The 21,394-nt window shown below is 38.9% G+C and overlaps 1 protein-coding gene across 3 annotated transcripts in view; it reads left to right on the forward strand.

Moving 5' to 3' along the window:
- LOC128662237 (adhesion G protein-coupled receptor E1) overlaps positions 1-21,394 on the forward strand; it is a 267,881-nt gene that overhangs the window by 226,864 nt on the left and 19,623 nt on the right. For all 3 annotated transcript variants that reach the window (XM_053716059.1, XM_053716061.1, XM_053716060.1), the window contains 4 exons: positions 2,738-2,851; positions 2,975-3,162; positions 3,709-3,873; positions 6,814-7,008. In XM_053716059.1, the coding sequence (XP_053572034.1) occupies positions 2,738-2,851; positions 2,975-3,162; positions 3,709-3,873; positions 6,814-7,008 (662 nt within the window). The remainder of the gene's footprint in view (positions 1-2,737; positions 2,852-2,974; positions 3,163-3,708; positions 3,874-6,813; positions 7,009-21,394) is intronic.

Genomic DNA, 21,394 nt, shown 5'->3' on the forward strand with positions numbered 1-21,394 from the left:
TATTTGTGTAGCCAATCTCATTAAGGCTTCAAGAGACTCAGGTATTTCAGTGCGTGCAAGCTCATCCTTCAATGTCTCCGAAAGACCAAGCCTGAATTGATTTCTCAGAGAAATTCGACTCCAAGATGAGTCTGTAGCATATAACTTAAATTCCGTAATATAGTCCTCGACGGGCCTTTTACCTTGTTTTAATTGTCTCATTTTCAACTCTGCAGAAAGTTGAATGTCGGTGTCACAATAAAGTTCATCCATGGCCTGAAAGAAGTCAGTTACAGAATTCAGAAGAGGAGAGTTAGCTTCACACAGTTGGTCTGCCCAAATCCTAGGTTCAGCCCTTAGATATGATATGGTGGTTAAGACTTTCACCCTGTCAGTGGGGTATGTTCTAGGTTTTAAGCTATATAGGAGAGCACATGCATTTTTGAACTGTCTATATGACCTCCTATCTCCTGAAAATATTTCTGGTAGACAAACTTGAGGTTCCAGAGAGCTGGAATAGTGTTCCTTAGAATCTTTTATAAGCCCCCTCAAAACCTTGTTCTCAGTTTGTAAATCTATGATAGCTTTTCCCATCTGGTCCATCTTTTGGGACATATCGTAAACAACCTGTGGGAGGTCTGGTTGTTCCATTGATATAATTTTTTAAGGCTTAGTAATATGTAACTGGTATAACAGGATTTCTCTTATCTAGTACAGAAAATTGTAATATGTGTTACACCTGAGTAATTATTAACACTATGTAGAAGTATTAACAGATGTTTCAGGTGTGGTTATTATGATAATGTACCAGAAGATACAAAAGTATACTGAAGTTGATGGGAATAATTTTATCAGTATGACAACTTATCTTATTAACTTCATAAGACAAGAGTACAAAGATTAAGTGAGTAAAAGTCAATAGTATTCAATTAAGATTCAAATCTTATCAGATAATGCATCACACGTAGTTGGTTTTGAAAAGTATCCTTGTATAGTATGAGGACTTGTGTTCAAGTAAAACTTTGTATAATCTTCAGTTAAGGTATTGCATTAGTTAGGTGATTAGGAGGAAACAGCCATTCATAAGTAGCAAGCTAGGGTAATAGCGGACAACAGAGAGAAAGATTGGTTGATCTGCTTATAACAGAGTTCTAGGTAATAAAACTTTAGACACTCAAATAGATGAAGCTGTACCTTAAAGTCAGTATCGCCTTCTTACCGGAGACTTGCGGCTGCTGAATTAGTTGCGATGCAAAGAGTTACTGTGTTCCGGTCTGCACTGAGAATGGCGTCTGACGTCAGAGCACGAGTTGCGGCAGAAAGCCGAATGTAAGAATCTTAATCTGTAGATTGTAAACGAAATGATTAAATGTTCAAAGTAAAAGTATCTTTACCATTCCATGTGAAGAATCCTTGGTCAAGGTAGTTGAGAGAATTTTGATAGTAAATCCACGAAGACAATCTGTTATCCAATGTAGACGTTAGCAGTGAAAAGACTGAAAAGAGACTTGCAGAAGCACTGTTAGAAGTTAGTAGCAAGCAGAGAAATTAGTAGCGGTATTTTTAAAAACAATAGTTCTGAACAGATACAGGATCTTGAATCCAGTTGATATTAGCGAATATAAGTAATCCAGGAGCTTAGGAGAAGTTGTAGTACCGTGGCAGTTCTAACAAATTACTAAGCAAGGAATGACAGTTTTGCAGGTGTTATAAAGGGGGTGTGAATGCATGATAGGTCAGCCAGAATTTAAAGGTATACACACAACTTATGAAACCTGACATGCAGAGAGGGCCACAGAGTGTCTCTCTCTGCATCGGATGGCTAAAAAATGTTATTGCAGGATGCCTCAATATCGAGGCATCACTGCAATAACATGAAAGTGGCTGAAAGTGATCAGGATCGCTTCCACCTCTTGAAAACACTGACGACGTACAGGGTACGTCCTTGGTCATTAACGACCATTTTTTGTAGGACGTACCCTGTACGTAGTTGGTCGTTAAGAGGTTAATCAGCGCACGTGCCTTGTCTTCTCACTGTACTGTGTGCTGGCTTTTAAAGAGAGGATAGGGCAGATGTGCTGCCCCTCCCAAATCTGCTGCACTAGGCACCGGCCTTGTTGGCCTAGGCCATAATACGCCCCTGATTACAGGAATAGGGGTAAATAAATAATGAAAATATACTGCAAATTTATTTTACTTTGCATAATTAAACATTTTATATCACAATCTCAATGGGTCTGATATTCAAAACCTTGCCGCTGATGTCTCGTCAGTACACAGAAACACCAATTATATCTTGAGACATGTTTATGTTGCTATGTAGTGTTCTTTATGTGAAACAGTGGCTTCTACGTTACAATACAAGGTCTAAAAAAAAGATTTTGTGTGATTTCTCTCCATGCCGGCGAGGTTTTGAATATCAGGCCCAAAGTGTTCACTGCCCCTTTAAGGTACTGCTAGCTTAGTACTTAGTCATAAGGAAAGCAAAAAGTGCTAATACATAGAAAATAAATGTTCTATATCTCCATCTGAAATTCTTACACTCACATTTGATATTGTCCTCTCCATTGAAGACAAATTTTTAATTAATGTATGTTTATTCCATAAAATTGTTATGGGTATGACTATGGCAAATGTTTTTAATTATTTATTTCTTAAATAGGTTTATAATTGAAAGAAAATACAAAGCAGAATTTTAAGTGTATGAAATTCATTGCATATTTCCTGCCTGTCCTATGATTTTTTTTATTTGTCACAGAGGTTCAGACAAAGGTATCCAGGAACAGCTGCATACCTGAAACTAACTTCATGCATTTGACCGTTGGCAACAGTACTATGAACGTGTCATGCCTTTTTTTGCCCAATCATACAGGTGAGGACATGTAGTTACATTTTTCACTTATACAGTAATAGTCTGTAGTCAAGTGTGGAATCCAGATCCAATATAGCCCCTTTAAAAGCATTAGTTTAACATTCTGTGACTTTTTTATTCTAGATGGTGCCATCTTTATCTCATACACAAACTTAGGATCCCATTTTAGTACAAATAACCTTCAGAATCAAAGTAACATTGGTGAGTTTGATGCTAAAGTGATGAACTCACACGTGGTGACTGGAACCATCACAAGCCAAAACAAGATTAATATGAATCCCCCAGTAACGTTCTACTTACAACACATACAGGTATGTTGGCATAAACTAATTAATGGTATCAATATACATATATTAGATGGAGAAATATTCTGTCTGCAGAATTAAACTTAAAAAGCATTGTATGTCTAATTCCAGTAATTAAAGGGACATTAAACTCAAAATTAAACTTTAATGATTCAGAAAGAGCATGCAATCTTAAATAACTTTCCATTTTACTTCTATTATCACATTTTCTTTGTTCTATTAGTATCCTTTGTTGAAGATTAAACCTAGTTAGACTGATTGGGCCGTATGAGTGTGCACGTCTTTAACAGGCTATGGCAGCAGAATTTGCAACTATGTATAACATTGCTATAAACATTGGCAATCCGGCAGCAGTGTATGCAACAAAGATATGTGGATACTCCTGAGCTCACCTAGCATTACTCTTTAACAAAGGACCTTAAGAGAATTAAGCAAAACTGATAGAAGTAAACTGGAATATTGTTTATAATGTCATGCGTTATCCAATCCATTTGTTTTATTTTGACTTCACTGTCCCTTTAACTAATAACTATCACTCTATTTCTCTCTCAGGAACCTGATCCCACTCTCACCCCTTTGTGTGTCTTCTGGGACCCTGACTTGCGTGCGTGGTCTCTCGATGGTTGTGAAGTGGGAAAGACCAATGTCAGCCACACTCTGTGCACCTGCTCCCACCTCTCAAGCTTTGCCATTATCTTGGCACACAGACCAATCAAGGTAAAACTCAGTTGCCAGGAATGACAGTTGCAGAATTACTTCATACTAGTAAAACCATTATCTGATGAGTGGCATGCATATTTAAGATGAATGTGACTGACCTTTATAATAAAATAACACTAGATATCGTGTTGGACGAGGCTGTGAATTCACTAATTATTTTCCTGCTTTAATTGATTTACAATACATACAATGGACTTCTACAATTGTTTTACGAGAAAAACTATATATGGTCGTTATCTGTGTATAGATACTCATCATCATTATACTGTGCAGCATTCTTATTAGTGTATAGATACATCATTGTACTGTGCAGCATTCTCATTAGTGTATAGATACATCATTGTACTGTGCAGCATTCTTATTAGTGTATAAATACATCATTGTACTGTGCAGCATTCTTATTAGTGTATAAATACATCATTGTACTGTGCAGCATTCTTATTAGTGTATAAATACATAATTGTACTGTGCAGCATTCTCATTAGTGTATAGATACATCATTGTACTGTGCAGCATTCTTATTAGTGTATAGATACATCATTGTACTGTGCAGCATTCTCATTAGTGTATAAATACATAATTGTACTGTGCAACATTCTTATTAGTGTATAAATACATCATTATACTGTGCAGCATTCTTATTAGTGTATAGATACATCATTGTACTCTGCAGCATTCTTATTAGTGTATAAATACATCATTATACTGTGCAACATACTCATTAGTGTATAGATACATCATTATACTGTGCAACATACTCATTAGTGTATAGATACATCATTATAATGTGCAACATACTCATTAGTGTACAGATACATCATTATACTGAGCATCATACTCATCAGTGTATAGATACATCATTATACTGTGCAGCATACTTATCAGTGTATAGATACATTAATATACTGTGCCGAATTCTCATTAGTGTATAGATACATCATACTGTGCAACATACTCATTAGTGTATAGATACATCATACTGTGCAACATACTCATTAGTGTATAGATACATCATTATACTGTGCAACATACTCAGTGTATAGATACATCATTATACTGTGCAACATACTCATTAGTGTACAGATACATCATTATACTGAGCATCATACTCATCAGTGTATAGCTACTCACATCATTATACTGTGCAGCATACTCATCAGTGTATAGATACTCACATCATTATACTGTGCATCATACTCATTAGTGTATAGATAATCACATCATTATACTGTGCAGCATACTCATCAGTGCATAGATACTCACACCATTATACTGCACAGCAAACTTATTAGTGTATAGATACTCACATTATTACACTGCGAAGCAAACTTATCAGTGCATATATACACATATATATATTCATATACTGTACATATATATTTACTGGGAACACACTGTTCCCATTGACCGCAATGTAAAGGCACTTTTAAGTTCCCTTTTTCTTTCTAACACCCGACTCCCACCAACTTTAAAGCCCCAAAACTGCCTAGTGCAGTTATTTTTTATTTAAAAAAAATGCAACTTTTTTTTTTTTTTATAAAAAACTATAATGCCCTCTATTTTGTGGGAATTTGGTGCACTTTTGGAAAATTAACAAGCTTGCTGTAGCAATAACCAGTCACTTGTAACAGCTGGCTAATTATCGCTTGCTCGTTTGCGAGCTCGCGATAATTTAGTACTCTACTTGTAATCTAGCCCTGACAGTTTGTAACATACTAAAGTAAAGGGTAGGGAAAAGAAGGGACAACAAGAGGGGTTTGTAGCACTCACATTCCTATTGTTGTAACACCATGTATCAAAACTATGGATAGAGTAATATAATAGGGTAATAAAAACAATGAAAGTAAATTATTCAATTTAAAAAACAGGTGGGGACCACATATTCCCCTACACACAAAACCGTGCAAAGATAGATAGTGAAATAAAAACAACCTTAATAAGCTAAGCCAAAGAACGTACCAAAGCCCTGTGGTGTATGCTCCCCTGTATTCCTGGCCGAAAGCTGGATACGTCGGCTTCAGGTGACAGGAGCACAACCCCAAGGCAGAGAAAGGCAAATAAACTTTCATTGTTTTTATTACCCTATTATATTACTCTATCCATAGTTTTGATACATGGTGTTACAACAATAGGAATGTGAGTGCTACAAACCCCTCTTGTTGTCCCTTCTTTTCCCTACCCTTTACTTTAGTCTAAATTATCAGGGGCAGCACCAAGGTTACCCATACCTTCAGTAATTCCTTAAATAATAAGCACTGTGCCAGTTTTTTGCTCTTTTTTTTTTTAAAAGTTTGTAATATACCCCAATATGTATTAGACACCAGAAATAACTTTTAGGAGACTTAGTATAAGGGACCTAAACAAAGATACGCTACATTTATCAACAATTCTTAGAAGCCTTGTACAACATATTAATAGAAATCCTGCAATGTGTTTTGGTTTTGTTAGATGTGTCCGAATGTTAGATGTGATCCGAATGGAGCTTGAGGGCCCGTGTTTCTGGCGAGTCTTCAGACTCGCCAGAAACAGCAGTTATGAAGCAGCGGTTTAAAGACCGCTGCTCCATAACCCTGTCCGCCTGCTCTGATGAGGCGGACAGGAATCACCACAATTCAACCCGATCGAGTACGATCGGGTTGATTGACACCTCCCTGCTGGCAGCCCTTTGGCCGCGAGTCTGTAGGGGGCGGCGTTGCAATGCTGAATACGAAGTGCGTATTGCTCTCCGCATTCAGCTATGTCTGTTGGACCTGATCCGCACTGTCGGATCAGGTCTGACAGACATTTGATAATTCGGCCTCTATGTATGTGAAATTCGCTATGTGTTTAAAAGGCTGGGGAGTGGTCCTGTCTCATATTCCCTCTGTTTAGATGCATTGGCTCCTACCTTTACCCCTGTTTTATCTTTATCTAACTAAATAACTCTCTCTCCCACAGGAAGATTATGGTTTGATTCTGCTGTCTCACATTGGCCTGAGCATATCTCTCGTCTGCCTGCTCCTGTCTATCCTCACGTTCCTCCTGTGCCGTTCCATACGAAGCGCACACACCTCCATTCTGACTGTATTGTGCGGGTGTCTTTTTCTGGGACAGCTTCTTATTCTTGTAGGTCTGAAGCAAACCTCAAATAAGGTGACTATTATATGTCATTTCCTTTTATTGCCATCATCCTTGTTTTTGGCATTTGCTTTCTGAAGAAATTTAAAAATATTGCACTGTGAAGTAACTTCTATATTTGTGTGGGCACAAAGTCACAATATTCCAGAAGGCTTAAAATAAAATGTAGATTTAAAGGGACAGTAAACTTGTTGTAAGTAGAGCATTTTTTAGCAAGCATTCAATAAATGTACATAATAGGCAAGGGGTTTTAAATGTATTACCCCTTTGATTAAAGCAATAGTTCTCCTATGGTCAAACATCCAACACTCTCAGGATCAGATACCAGCTAGGACCCCAATAACTTTGGAAATAGTAAAGTATCACAAGATAACAAAGAAGATACTTGCCTCCAGTTACAGGGTAAGTATAGTAACTATAAGCTAAGCTTCAGCAATGATAAAAGTTCACATAATAAAAGTAGTAAGTAAGGCTTGATTCTGAAACGTGATAGGCATACACAAGTCACAGCAGAAATAGGGGTAATCCAAAATCAAAATCCAGTGTACAAGCCAAGGTCGGTGCAGGCAGCAAGGTTCTTAATCGGTTAAACAGGCAAAGGGTCAAGGCAGGCAGCAAAGGTTCACAAATAGTTAATCAGGCAAAAGGGTAAATATCAGGATACACAGCAACCAAAATCAGAGTACTGTTCACAAGGAAGCTCACTCAATAACTGAATACTGAGTAGTGTGTAAGGCAGTGCTTTATATGGGAATGATAATGACTGGCAGCTGGCAGGAGGTGTGTGCATATACTTCTCCCTTACTGAACATGCAGGCTGACAGCTGACAGGGAGTGTTTTACTGAAGGGGGGTGTGGTGCTGATGTCGCTATCACGCCCACAAACATTGCAACAGCTGAGAAGCACTTCACTGAAGGGGGTGCGGACATGTGACACCGTGGTGATGTCATGATCACGCCCACAAACATTGCAAAGGCTGGGAAGCATGGCTGCCGCCAAGTTGAGTGAGTCACACTGCTCTCTGTGTGACCATTTCCCTGAGGAATCCTTCTGCAGCGGAGTGGTAGCGGTAGAGGAATCCTTCTGCAGCGGAGGGACAGCGGTAAGACCAGCCACATCATTACAAACACATACCTTATTTGGGGTAGCCAATCCACAATTGTTACTGGAGTAGACAAGGGAAGCCATGCTCATTTTGTCATCTAGACTGTTCATCATTTTTTCTGTTGAAGGTAATTTTGGACAGATATGTGTCAGGGTTAGGCTTGTAAAGTCTGCAATGGGGCTTTCCCTAATTGGATTAACCACTATTTCCAGACTTAAATTACAGGAAAGGGGGCAAAATAAATCATGAAAGAATATTGCATATTTGAATATTGAAAGAATATTGCATATTTGAATATTTTACTATGCCTAATTAAACATTTTATATTGCAGGGACATTAATCACTAAATACATTTTATAAGCATAGCGTTGAGGTTTGTCCCTGCCTCCCTCTAGTCAGTGGGTGCCACCATGTTTAAATATAGCTCTTACTACATTCCATTGTGGACGTGTTTACACATGTGCAGCAATTCTCCTTCAGATACCTGCAGTGTGAGGGGTGAATGAAATGTATTTAGTGTTTAAGTCCCGTTAAAGTGTTTACTGTCCCTTTACAGTGATACTGTATTTTAGATTTGACTAGAAGCCTATTTACACTATGGATGTGTTATAGTTATAGAAGATTCTTTGATAACTCTTACATTGTACACTGCCCTTAGAGTATATACAAGTAGGCCAGATGCCTGAGTATCCAGCACTTAAGTTTACCAGTGAAAGCTATCATGTATAATAACTCTAACTAGAAGAATTTCTTAAAACATTTTAGTATTGCAAAATGCTTCTGGTCACATCATAAAGGCCCTACTGTTGTGGTCAGCAAAGGGAAATCCACCATGATTTTGTTCCAAATACATATGGTTCTATCAGAAGATTAGTGTTGCCAAGGTGATCAGCTGATAGCCACCTAGACATATGACCCCCTCAAATGAAAGAAGAGGGGTCACTTGAAAGGGGATTTCAATTATTTGACAACCACCTGCCGCCTGAAAGAGCGCAATTCATATTTTTTATATGAGGGTATTTTCAGTCACCTAGATTACGAGTTTTGCGTTGTGGCTCGTAACACTGAAAATATGGCATTTTCAGCGTTAAAACAGCACCGCAGCTATTACAATTCTTGTTGGTATAGCTGTACCGCACACCTTTTAGCCTGTACCACAACGTCAGTACCGCACTTTGTAATTTTTTTTCAATAAAATAGCTGATATCTTTAGGGCAATGCCCTACAAAAGGCCCTTTTAAGGGCCATTGGTATTTTATTCTAGATTAGGTTTTTTTACTTTGGGGTTGTTGTTTTTTATGGGTATTAGAATAGGAATAATTGTTTTATTTTTGATAATTTGTTTATTTTGTGTAATGTATATTTTTACAGGGTGTTTTTTTTTTTAGCAAAAGAGCTGTTTATCTCCGGGCAATGTCCTACAAAAGTCCCTTTAAAGGCCCCCCAAAAGACCCTTTTAAGGGCCCATGATAGTTTGGGGGTGGGGGTTTGTATAGTGTTAGGGTGTGTTTGTATTTTTTTGGAGCAAAAGAGCTGTTTATCTCAGGGCAATGCCCTACAAAAGACCATTTTAAGAGCCCCCCAAAAGGCCCTTTTAAGAGACCACCAAAAGGCCCTTTTAAGGGCCTTAGTAGTTTGGGGGTTAAGGGTTTGTATAGTGTTAGGGGGTGTTTGTATTTTTTTTGGAGCAAAAGAGCTGTTTATCTCAGGGCAATGCCCTACAAAATGCCATTTTAAGGGCCCCCCAAAAGGCCTTTTAAAGGGTCCTTGGTAGTTTGGGGGGTGGGGGTTTGTATAGTGTTAGGGGGGGTTTGAATTTTTTTTTGGAGCAAAAGAGCTGCTTATCTCAGGGCAATGCCCTACAAAAGGCCATTTTAAGGGCCCCTCGGTAGTTTTGTTTTTTTCTTTTAAAAGGGTATAAGAATAGGAATAATCTTTATTTTTTGGATAATTTCGTTTTTTTTGCAATGGTAGTTTTTTTTTTATTTTTTTGTAATGGTAGGTTTTTTTATTTTTTGTGATTTTACTGTGTTTTTATTTTTTGTAATGTTAGGTTATAGTGTAAAGTAGCTTAGGTTTTATTTCACAGGTAAGTTTGTATTTATTTTAACTAGGTAGTTATTAAATAGTTAACAACTATTTACTAACTAGTTTACCTAGTTAAAATAAATACAAACTTACCTGCAAAATAAAAATAAAACCTAAGCTAGATACAATGTAACTATTAGTTATATTGTAGTTAGCGTAGGTTTTATTTTACAGGTAAGTATTTAGTTTTAACTGTAATTTAGATCTAATTTCATTATGTTAAAGTTAGGGGGGTTAGGGTTACGTTAGGGTTAGGGTTAGGTTAAGGGGTTAAAGGGACAGTCTAGGCCAAAATAAACTTTCATGATTCAGATAGGGCATGTAATTTTAAACAATTTTCCAATTTACTTTTATCACCAATTTTGCTTTGTTCTCTTGGTATTCTTAGTTGCAAGCTTAACCTAGGAGGTTCATATGCTAATTTCTTAGACCTTTAAGGCCACCTCTTTTCAGAATGCATTTTAACAGTTTTTCACCACTAGAGGGTGTTAGTTCATGTGTTTCATATAGATAACACTGTGCTCGTGCACGTGAAGTTATCTAGGAGCAGGTACTGATTGGCTAAACTGCAAGTCTATCAAAAGAACTGAAATAAAGGGGCAGTTTGCAGAGGCTTAGATATAAGATAATCACAGAGGTTAAAAGTATATTAATATAATTGTATTGGTTATGCAAAACTGGGGAATGGGTAATAAAGGGATTATCTATCTTTTAAAACAATAACAATTCTGGTGTAGACTGTCCCTTTAATATACTTTAATTTAGGTTTTTGCAATGTGGGGGACTGGCGGTTTAGGGGTTAATATAGGTATTATTTAGTTAATAATTGTAAGTTTAATTTAGATCTATTTTAATTATGTAAAAGTTAGGGGTTGTTAGGGTTACGTTAGGGTTAGGGGTTAATAGTTTCATTTAGGTTGTTGCGATGTGGGGGGCTGGCGGTTTAGGGGTTAATAGTTTTATTTAGTAGTAGTGATGTGGGATGCCAGAGGTTTATGGGTTAATAGCTTTATTTTTGTGGCGGCGATATTAGGGATTAATAACTGTAGGCAGGCATCGGTGATGTCAGGGGCAGAAGATTAGGGGTGTTTAGACTCAGGGTTTATGTTAGGGTGTTAGGTTTAAACTTATGGAGCTTTTGTTTCCGCGATCGCAGGTGTTAGACTTTTTTTTTGCCGGTTCTCCCCATTGATGTCTATGGGTAAAGCGTGCATGAGCACGTCAAACACAGCGCTTGTTTTGGGAGCGGTATGGAGCTTAAAATCTCTATATCGCCTGCACAAGCAGTCAGCTAGATTACGAGTTTGGCGTTATGACAAAATGCTTTTTCCCTAACGCCGCTATTACAAGTCTTGTCAGAATAGCTGTACCGCACACTTTTTTGGTCATCACGCTACGTCAGTACCGCACTTTAAGAAAAGTCCTTTTTCAATGGGAGTTCCATAGTGCCGGTATTACAAGTTTTGCTGTGAGGCCAAAAAGTGAGCGGTACACTCTATAACCACAAGATCCGTACCGCCATCTAAAGTCAGTGGTTATGAGTTTTATGCTACAAACTCATAACTAAACTGTCACAAAGTACACTAACACCCATAAACTACCTATTAACCCCTAAACCGCCACCCTCCCGTATCGCAAACACTATTTAAATATTATTAACCCCTAATCTGCTGTCCGCCCACACCTATAATAAACCTATTAACCACTAAACCTAACCCTAACGTAACCCTAACCCTAACACCCCCTAACTTAAATATAATTAAAATAAATCTAAATAAAACTTACAACTATTACCTAAATAATTCCTATTTAAAACTACATACTTACCTATAAAATAAAACCTAAGCTAGCTACGATATAACTAATAGTTATATTCGGCTAGATTACGAGTTGTGCGTTAGGGTAAAAAAGCAGCGTTAAGAGGGCCTAACGCTGCTTTTTTATGCCCGCTGCTATTACGAGTCTTGAAGGTTTAGGGTCATCGCACACTTTTTTGGCCTTACCGCAAAACGACTTAAACTTCGTAAAGTCTATTTTCAATGGGACTTCCATTGTGCTGATATTACGAGTCTGTCCTGGGAGGCCAAAAAGTGAGCGGTACACCCTACCCCGTCAAGAGTCCTAACGCATTTAAAAGTCAGTAGTTAAGAGTTTTATGGTACAACGCCGTAGCAGAAAACTCATAACTAAAGTGCTAAAAAGTACACTAACACCCATAAACTACCTATTAACCCCTAAACCGAGGCCCTCCCGCATCGCAAACACTATAATAAATTTTTTAACCCCTAATCTGCCGCTCCGGACATCGCCGCAACTATAATAAACATATTAACCCTTAAACCGCCACATTCCTGCCTCGCAAACATTAGTTAAATATTATTATACCCTAATCTGCCGTCCCTAACATCGCCGCCACCTATCTACATTTATTAACCCCAAATCTGCCGCCCCCAACGTCGCCGCCACTATACTAAATGTATTAACCCCCAAACCTAAGTATAACCCTAACCCTAACACCCCCTAACTTAAATATAATTAAAATAAATCTAAATAAAAATGAATATTATTACCTAAATAATTCCTATTTAAAACTAAATACGTACCTATAAAATAAACCCTAAGCTAGCTACAATATAACTAAGAGTTACATTGTATCTAGCTTAGGGTTTATTTTTATTTTACAGGCAAGTTTGTATTTATTTTAACTAGGTAGAATTGTTATTAAATAGTTATTAACTATTTAATAACTACCTAGCTAACATAAATATAAAAGTACCTGTAAAATAAAACCTAACCTAAGTTACAATAACACCTAACACTACACTATAATTAAATAAATTAATTAAATACAATTACCTAAATTAAATTAAACACCTACACCTAATCTAATAGCCCTATCAAAATAAAAAAAGCCCCCCCCAAAATAAAATAAAAAACCCTAGCCTAAACTAAACTACCAATAGCCATTAAAAGGGCCTTTTGCGGGGCATTGCCCCAAAGTAATCAGCTCTTTTACCTGTAAAAAAAAAAATACTAACAACCCCCCCAACAGTAAAACCCACCACCCACACAACCAAACCCCCAAATAAAATACTATTTAAAAAAACCTAAGCTTCCCATTGCCCTGAAAAGGGCATTTGGATGGGCATTGCCCTTAAAAGGGCAGTTAGCTCTTTTGCTGCCCAAACCCTAATCTAAAAAATAAAACCCACCCAATACACCCTTAAAAAACGTAACACTTACCCCCTGAAGATTGACTTACTGTTCTGAAGACTGGACATCCAGCCTCAAGGAAGCGGCAGAAGTCTTCATCCATCCGGGCCAAAGTCCTCAATGAAGCCGGGAGAAGTCTTCATCCAAGCCGGGCGAAGTGGTCCTCCAGACGGGCAGAAGTCTTCATCCAGACGGCATATTCTATCTTCATCCATCCGATGCAGAGCGGCTCCATCTTCAAGACATCCGGGGCTGAGCATCCTCTTTAAACAACAGCTTCTTACTGAATGACGGCTGATTGGAACAGCCAATAGAATGCAAGCTCAATCCTATTGGCTGATTGGATCAGCCAATAGGATTTTTCTACCTTAATTCTGATTGGCTGATAGAATTCATCACTTAAAGGAACCGTTATCCAGTAAGAAGCCGTTGTTTGAAGAGGATGCTCCACGCCGGATGTCTTGAAGATGGAGCTGCTCCGCGTCGGAGGGATGAAGATAGAAGATGCTGTCTGGATGAAGACTTCTGCCGTCTGGAGGACCACTTCGCCCGGCTTGGATGAAGACTTCTCCCGGCTTCGTTGAGGACTGTAAGTCGATCTTCAGGGGGTTAGAGTTAGGTTTTTTTTAAGGGTGTATTCGGTGGGTTTTATTTTTTAGATTAGGGTTTGGGCAGCAAAAGAGCTAACTGCCCTTTTAAGGGCAATGCCCATCCAAATGCCCTTTTCAGGGCAATGGGGAGTTTAGGTTTTTTTAGATAGTATTTTATTTGGGATGTTGGTTGTGTGGGTGGTGGGTTTTACTGTTGGGGGTTGTTTGTATTTTTTTTTACAGGTAAAAGAGCTGATTACTTTGGGGCAATGCCCCGCAAAAGGCCCCTTTAAGGGCTATTGGTAGTTTAGTTTAGGCTAGGGATTTTATTTTGGGGGGGCTTTTTTTATTTTGATAGGGCTATTAGATTATGTGTAATTAGTTTAAATATCTGTAATTTATTATTTTCTGTAATTTAGTGTTTTTTTTTTGTACTTTAGCTAATTTAATTTAGGTAATTGTATTTAATTTAGTTAATTTATTTAATTATAGTGTAGTGTTAGGTGTTATTGTAACTTAGGTTAGGTTTTACTTTACAGGTACTTTTGTATTTATTTTAGCTAGGTAGTTATTAAATAGTTAATAACTATTTAATAACTATTCTACCTAGTTAAAATAAATACAAACTTGCCTATAAAATAAAAATAATCCATAACGCCATAACGCAAAACTTTCGTAATCTGGCTGAGTGTTTTTTTAAACTTGTAATGGCAGTGCTATAGGGAATTAAATAATGCAACTTTTGTGGCGTTCTTTTCTTTCCCTATATCGCTCAAAACTCGTAAACTAGGTGAGTGTGTGGTATGTGCTGTCTATAGGGGATAGAAGCACCTGCCTACCAGGCCAGTCCTTAGAAATACAAGATCAGCATTGAAAAGACCATCTCCACATGCTCAATAAATTGTTTTTATTTATTTATTTTTTAGTGTACACTCAAGTGACCAACAAGAACAAATGTCACTTTCCTCAATTTAAGCTAGGAATACATCACTCCTTGAGATAAATCATCTTTATCCAATTTCATAAAGATAAGTACAGTGATTAGTGCTGTAATAGTGACAAATATCAAACTTTTACATCTTAACAACTCAAAAACCACCTGATTTACTTTACATTTGCAGGCTTTGTAGTAACCACCAATCCCAAAGTAGCATCTTTAATTCAATTGTAAAAATGTCACAAAGCAGTTTTATAGGGTAAAAGTAGGCAGGTGTGGGGTGTTAGAAAGATACAACGGCACTAAAAAGTGCCTTTACATAGCGGTTTATGGGGAACTGTGTGTTTCCTGTAAATATATATCTATATGCTTATATACATATATATAATTACGTGTCAATATGTGTTTATACACATATTAACACATACATATATATATATATATATTCATATACATACATTTGCTGCCCATCCCTGCACTACTTACCCCCTTCGCTGTGCTTAGGTTCTGATGCCGTCTCTGACTGCATGAGAACAAGGCTCCCATTAGAGCCTATGGAAGCACGCTCTCATGAGCGCAATTCTTCCCTACAATGCGAACGCGAGGTCGCATTCGCATTGCGCTCAACCTGTTAAACCAGCACACATTTGTCTGATATTACTAAGTGGAGCGGAAATATCGCTAATATATATACTGTATATATAAATATTTTGCTAAAGTGATATTTTGCGCTAATCTAGCCCTAAATTGCAACCGAATTTGCTTAGGCATTTGTTAAACGTATATGGATATTAATGTTTTTCGTGCTTGCTTCATCTTAAAGGGATACAAAACCCAAACATTTTCTTTTGTGTTTCTGAAAGAGCATTCCATTTTTTTATTTTTTTTTCTATTAGTTTCTAATTTACTTTTATTATGAAAACTGCTTCATTCCCATCGTATTCTTTGTTGAAGAGATACCTATCTGTAGTAATACATGGCAGGAAATAGTGCTGCCATCTAGTGCTCTTGCAAATGGATAACATTCTTAAGAAACTGCTGGCCTATAGTACTGCAGACACACGCACGGTTCTGCACTTATGTCCCTGCTTATCACCAAAAGATACCAAATAAATGATAATAGAAGTAAAATAGAAAGTGGTTTAAAATAGCTTGCTCTATCTGAATCATGAAAGAAACATTTTGGATTTCATGTCCCTTTAAACTGTAATATATATTATTTAGACCTAATGGAACATTATAATGCAAAACTCACATGCTGAAATGAATTAGAGCATGTCATTTGTGCATTACTAACCCTAGATAACATAGGTAAAGTTCAGCAGGATACAGCCAGTGATTGGTAGCTTGTGCATCTGCTATTTTTTGGGGAGTTAAACACATAGGCCTAGATTACAACTAGAGGACAATCTATAGCGCAGGGTGCACTACCGATATTGTGGCCCTGTGCTAAAAATAGCGTACAGTCTGGTATTACAAGTCAAGGGCAAGAGACAATGTTTGCATAATAACATTCATTAAAAGGGACATTGTAATGTAAGAGTAACATGCTCTCATTAGCTATAACATGTCATTTTGCCTACACACCCTGGAACTCTATGGCCTCTATTTAACAAAAGTCTGGCGGACCTGATCCGACAGTGCGGATCAGGTCCGCCAGACCTCGCTGAATATGGAGAGCAATACGCTCTCCGTATTCAGCATTGCACCAGCAGCTCACAAGAACTGCTGGTGCAATGCCGCCCCCTGCAGACTTGCAGCCAATGGGCCGCCAGCAGGGAGGTGTCAATCAACCCGATCGTACTCGATCGGGTTGAATTCCGGCGATGTCTGTCCGCCTGCTCAGAGCAGGTGGACAGGGTTATGGTGCAGTGGTCTTTGTGACCGCTGCTTCATAACTGGTATTTCTGGCGAGCCTGCAGGCTCGCCAGAAACACGGGGCATCAAGCTCCATTCGGAGCTTGATAGATATGCCCCTATGTGTTTAACCCCCCCCCAAAAAAAGCGTTAAATAGATATCTAAAGTCTTCCTGTGGTGCAACAAGCACGGCAGCTCCTGCGCTTAACACATCCTGTGATTGGCTGGATCATGCAACTGACATTGCTGATTGGCTCACTGGCTATATCCTGCCCAGGACTACAATGCACAGTGGTTTCTGAGTGGGACTTTAACTATATGTTCGACCCCTATTGAATTAGAGCCAATAATTGTTGCACTACCTTGTTTCTTTTTATAATTTCACCTGGCTATAAATACTCATTTCATTTTAACATAATAATATACACAACTATTAGAGAAACATTACTTTATGTGAGAGATGGTGAAACTAATAAAAAAGTTGCTGCCTCTGGGCTTCTACCATACAGTGGTTTCATTTGTTGTAACTGTTGTGCTTAATAAATTATTTTTCTTATGAATCTATCTTATATATCATCAATTAAAATTTAATTGTTGATATATATATATATATATATATATATATAGGGGAGAATTTTAATTTTTCTTTAATGCTCTTTTAAATTTATTTGTAATAAAATTAATTGCTAAAACATTTTAGAGCATTGGATTGGGAAGTTATTGTACAATAGATCTAACCTCCAAAATTTTTGCCCCCTAAATCTTGTTGCGCTACGCACAAGCATAAGTTGAATTAAGCTGAAATACACTACTGCTGACACTATTCAATATTCTGGGCCAATTCTCAAAAAGCTCTCTGGTCTGGCGAGTTTATCTAAGAAGTCTTGTCAGTACGGTGAGTTCAAAGTACTTCTCTGCAAGGGTTAAACCCGTTGCAGTGTCGCTATTGATAAAATTACAAGATCTAATGAATTAAAGCATGTAATTCTATCACTATAATGACTATTTAATTTAGGCTGACACAATTCTATGATCCTCCTCATTGTGTTATCCTTCCACCTCTCACCAGAATGCCCAAGCCACTACTACTTTGTCCCAGCACAATTGACCCTAAGTGCAACCCTGTGTCCATCCCTATTAACTCTAGGCATGACCTGGTTTCTACCACTTTCTTTCCAATGGCAGGGCGAGTCCACAAATTAATTAATTACCGTTGGGAATACAACACCTGGCCACCAGGAGGAGGCAAAACACAACAGCCAAAGCATCAAATATCCCTTCTCTTACTCCCCCAGTCATTCTTTGCCTAGTCAACTAGGAGTTTGGCGAAGAAAGTGCTCTGAAGATATTAGTCCTTTAATGGGTAGTTGCCTAGGAGTGTTGTTCACAGAGTAACCATGTCATTCTCTTATTAAGAGTTGTGGTGAAAGTTAGCTTCTGGGTGTCGCAGGGAACCTTCCATAGCCTCCTTCCAGTCTATATGTGGTCACACCTCCACCGGCAACCAGTGTAAGCTTACACTGCTTTCCTTTATTTCTCAGGTCCCTGTCAGATGTGGAGGAAATGCTCAGCCCTTGAGATGCTGTGTCAGCTCCACAGCAGGACCCTGGAGGTTAAGTCCTTTTATTTTTCTCAATCAGCTGTTTCTGCTATTCCTGTTTTAGGCAAGAGGAAACATAAAATTAAGCATTTTTCTCCTGATGATGAAATCCGTACTCCTTTAGAGACGGCGTTAGCCAGTCTGTCTCAGCATTCTGAGGAGGATAGGTCCTCAGAGGCTTCTGAAGGTGAGCTCTCTTTCTCTGACTCCTCAGAGGAAAATCCAGTGTAATCTAAGGTGTTATCGACTGGATGTCCCTGAGTTTAAGATATTTTAGGAACCAAAGATTCCTAAGCTGGATAGAATCTATCAAACTAGGCTGAAAGCTCCAGAGGTGTTTCTGGGTTTCTGGCTCACATGGCGGACATTATTTCTAAGGAGTGGGAGAAACCGGGGATTCCCTTTTCTCCATCCCAAAATTTTAAGAGGATGGTTTCAGTGCCTGACTGTCATCTGGAATTGTGAAGTTCCATTCCTAAGGTCGATGGTGCTATCTCCACCCTAGCTAAACGTACTACTATTCCTCTCGAGGATAGTACCTACTTCAGGGACCCAATGGACAGAAAGATGGAGTACTTAAGGAGGATGTTTCACCAAATGGGGCTTCTTTTTCAACCGGCTGCAGGCATAACAGCAGTTGCAGGAGCCGCTATGTACTGGTGCAACTCTCTATCAGAGATGGTTCTGGTCAAGACTAAGTTAGAAGACATTTCTACTGTTACCGGAGGTAAGGGGGCTTTCCTCGCTCAGGATAAAAAGCTAGATCCATGGGTCGCCAATCTGGTAATTTTCGTTCCTTTCGTTCGAACAAGGGACAGAGATCTCCGGCCCTTCCAAGTCGGACCAACCTAAGAGTACTTGGAAGCCTAACCAATCTTGGAATAAGAACAAGTAGGCCAAGAAGCCCTCCTCCGACAACAAGTTGGCATGAAGGGACGGTTCCCAATCCGGATTATGGACTATACTTTTTTAAGGAAGATTGGTTTCGGGACATTCTGGACCCCTGGGTCTTAGACGTGGTCTCCCAGGGGTACAGACAGCCATTTTGAATTGCATAAAAGACATATCCTCTATGGGAGTGATTGTCCCAGTGCCCCCCTCAGAACTCATCCAAGAGTTTTATTCAAACCTCTTTGTGGGTCCCAAGAAAGAGGGTACTTCTCACTTTTCTAGACTTAAAGTGTTTCAACAAGTTCCTGAAGGTTCCATCCTTCAAGATGGAGACTATTCGATCCATCTTTCCATTATGATGCATACCTTCATGTTCCGATCCACAGGGATCATTTTCAGTTCCTTCCTTTTGCCTTTTCTGTACATTGATTTCCAGTTCGTAGCACTGTCCTATATATCACAGATATAGCTTTGAGACAAGCTACTTTCCGCCTGCCTCTCTCTTCAGTCCACTGCTTGTCCCTCTGTGGCTCAGTGCATGGAGGTGGTGGGTCTCATGGTGGCTACCATGGACATTATTCCTTTTGCTCGCTTCCATCTGTGACCTTTACAACTATGTATGTTCAGGCAATGGAATTGCGATCATTTCGACTTGCCCCAACTGATAGTCCTGGACAGCTATATGATAGAGTCTCTCTCCTGGTGGCTCTCTCAAGACCACCTGTCTCAAGGCACATGCTTTTTGAGACCATCTTGGGAGATTGTGACTACAAATGTCAGTCTTCTTGGCTGGGGTGCAGTTTGGGGCTCCTTAAAAGCTCAGGGAACCTGGTCACTGGAGGAGTCTTCTCTTCCCATTAATGTTCTGGAATTGAGAGCCATCTTCAATGCTCTGATGGCATGGTCTCAACTTCTTTTCGTCCATTTTATCAGATTCTAGTCGGACGATATAACTTCTGTAGCTTATATCAATAATCAGGGAGGAACAAGAAGTTCTCTGGCGATGAGGGAGGTCTCATGCATCCTTCAATCCTTCAATGAGCAGAGTCCCACAATTGTCACATCTCAGTCATTTATATCCTGTTAGTAGACAATTGGGAGCTGGATTTCCTGAGCAGACAGACTTTCCATCCCGGGGAGTGGTCTCTTCACCAGGAGGTGTTTTCCTAGATTTCCCTCAGGTGGGGTGTTCCGGAGAAAGACCTCATGGCTTCTCGTCTTAATTCCAAACTGCCCAGATACAGGTCGAGATCGATTGATCCTTAAGCAATGTTGGTGGACGCGTTAGCAGTTCCTTGGAAGTTCAAGCTTATTTATCTGTTTCCTCCATTTCTCTCCTTCCCCGGGGGATTGCCTGCATCAAACAGGAGTGGGCCTCTGTGATTTTAATTACTCTGGCATGGCCTTGCAGGACCTGGTTCGCAGACCTAGTGAAGATGTCTTCCTCACCTCCATGGAAGTTGCCTCAAGCGAGTGGACCTTTGATTCCAAGATCCGTTCTTTTACCAAAATCTAGATTCTCTGAGGCTGACTGTGTGGAGATTGAACTCCTAGTGCTGTCCAAAAGAGGGTTTTCTTACAGGGTCATTGATACTCTGATACAGGCTCGTAAGCTGGTTATGTACCACATAGTGTAGCGCACCTATTTGGCTTGGTGTTAGGATCGAGATTTCGCTTGGTACAAGGCGAGGGTTCTGTAGATTCTTTTGTTTCTCCAAGATGGTTTGGAGAAAGATTTATCAGCTAGTTCTATGAAGGGTCAGAAATCTGCCTTTTTTTGGGTTGCTGCACAAGAAATTAGTTTATCTTCCTGATGTTCAGTACTTTGTTCAGGCCCTGGTTAGAATCAGGCCTGTGTTTAACCCATTGCTCCTCCTTGGAGCCTTAATCTTGTTCTACGTGTCCTTCAAAGGGCTCTGTTTGAGCCTATGCTTTCTGTTGACATTAAACTTTTGTCTTGGAAAGTTTTGTTTTTGTTGGCTATTTCTTCTGCTTACAGAGTTTCTGAGTTATCTGCTTTACAGGGTGATCCCCCTTAACTTGTTTTCCATGTGAATAAGGCTGTTTTACGTACTAAGTTTTCTACCTAAAGTTGTCTCTGACAGCAATATTAATCA

The sequence above is a fragment of the Bombina bombina genome, chromosome 6, assembly GCF_027579735.1.
Source record: "Bombina bombina isolate aBomBom1 chromosome 6, aBomBom1.pri, whole genome shotgun sequence".
NCBI lineage: Eukaryota > Metazoa > Chordata > Amphibia > Anura > Bombinatoridae > Bombina > Bombina bombina.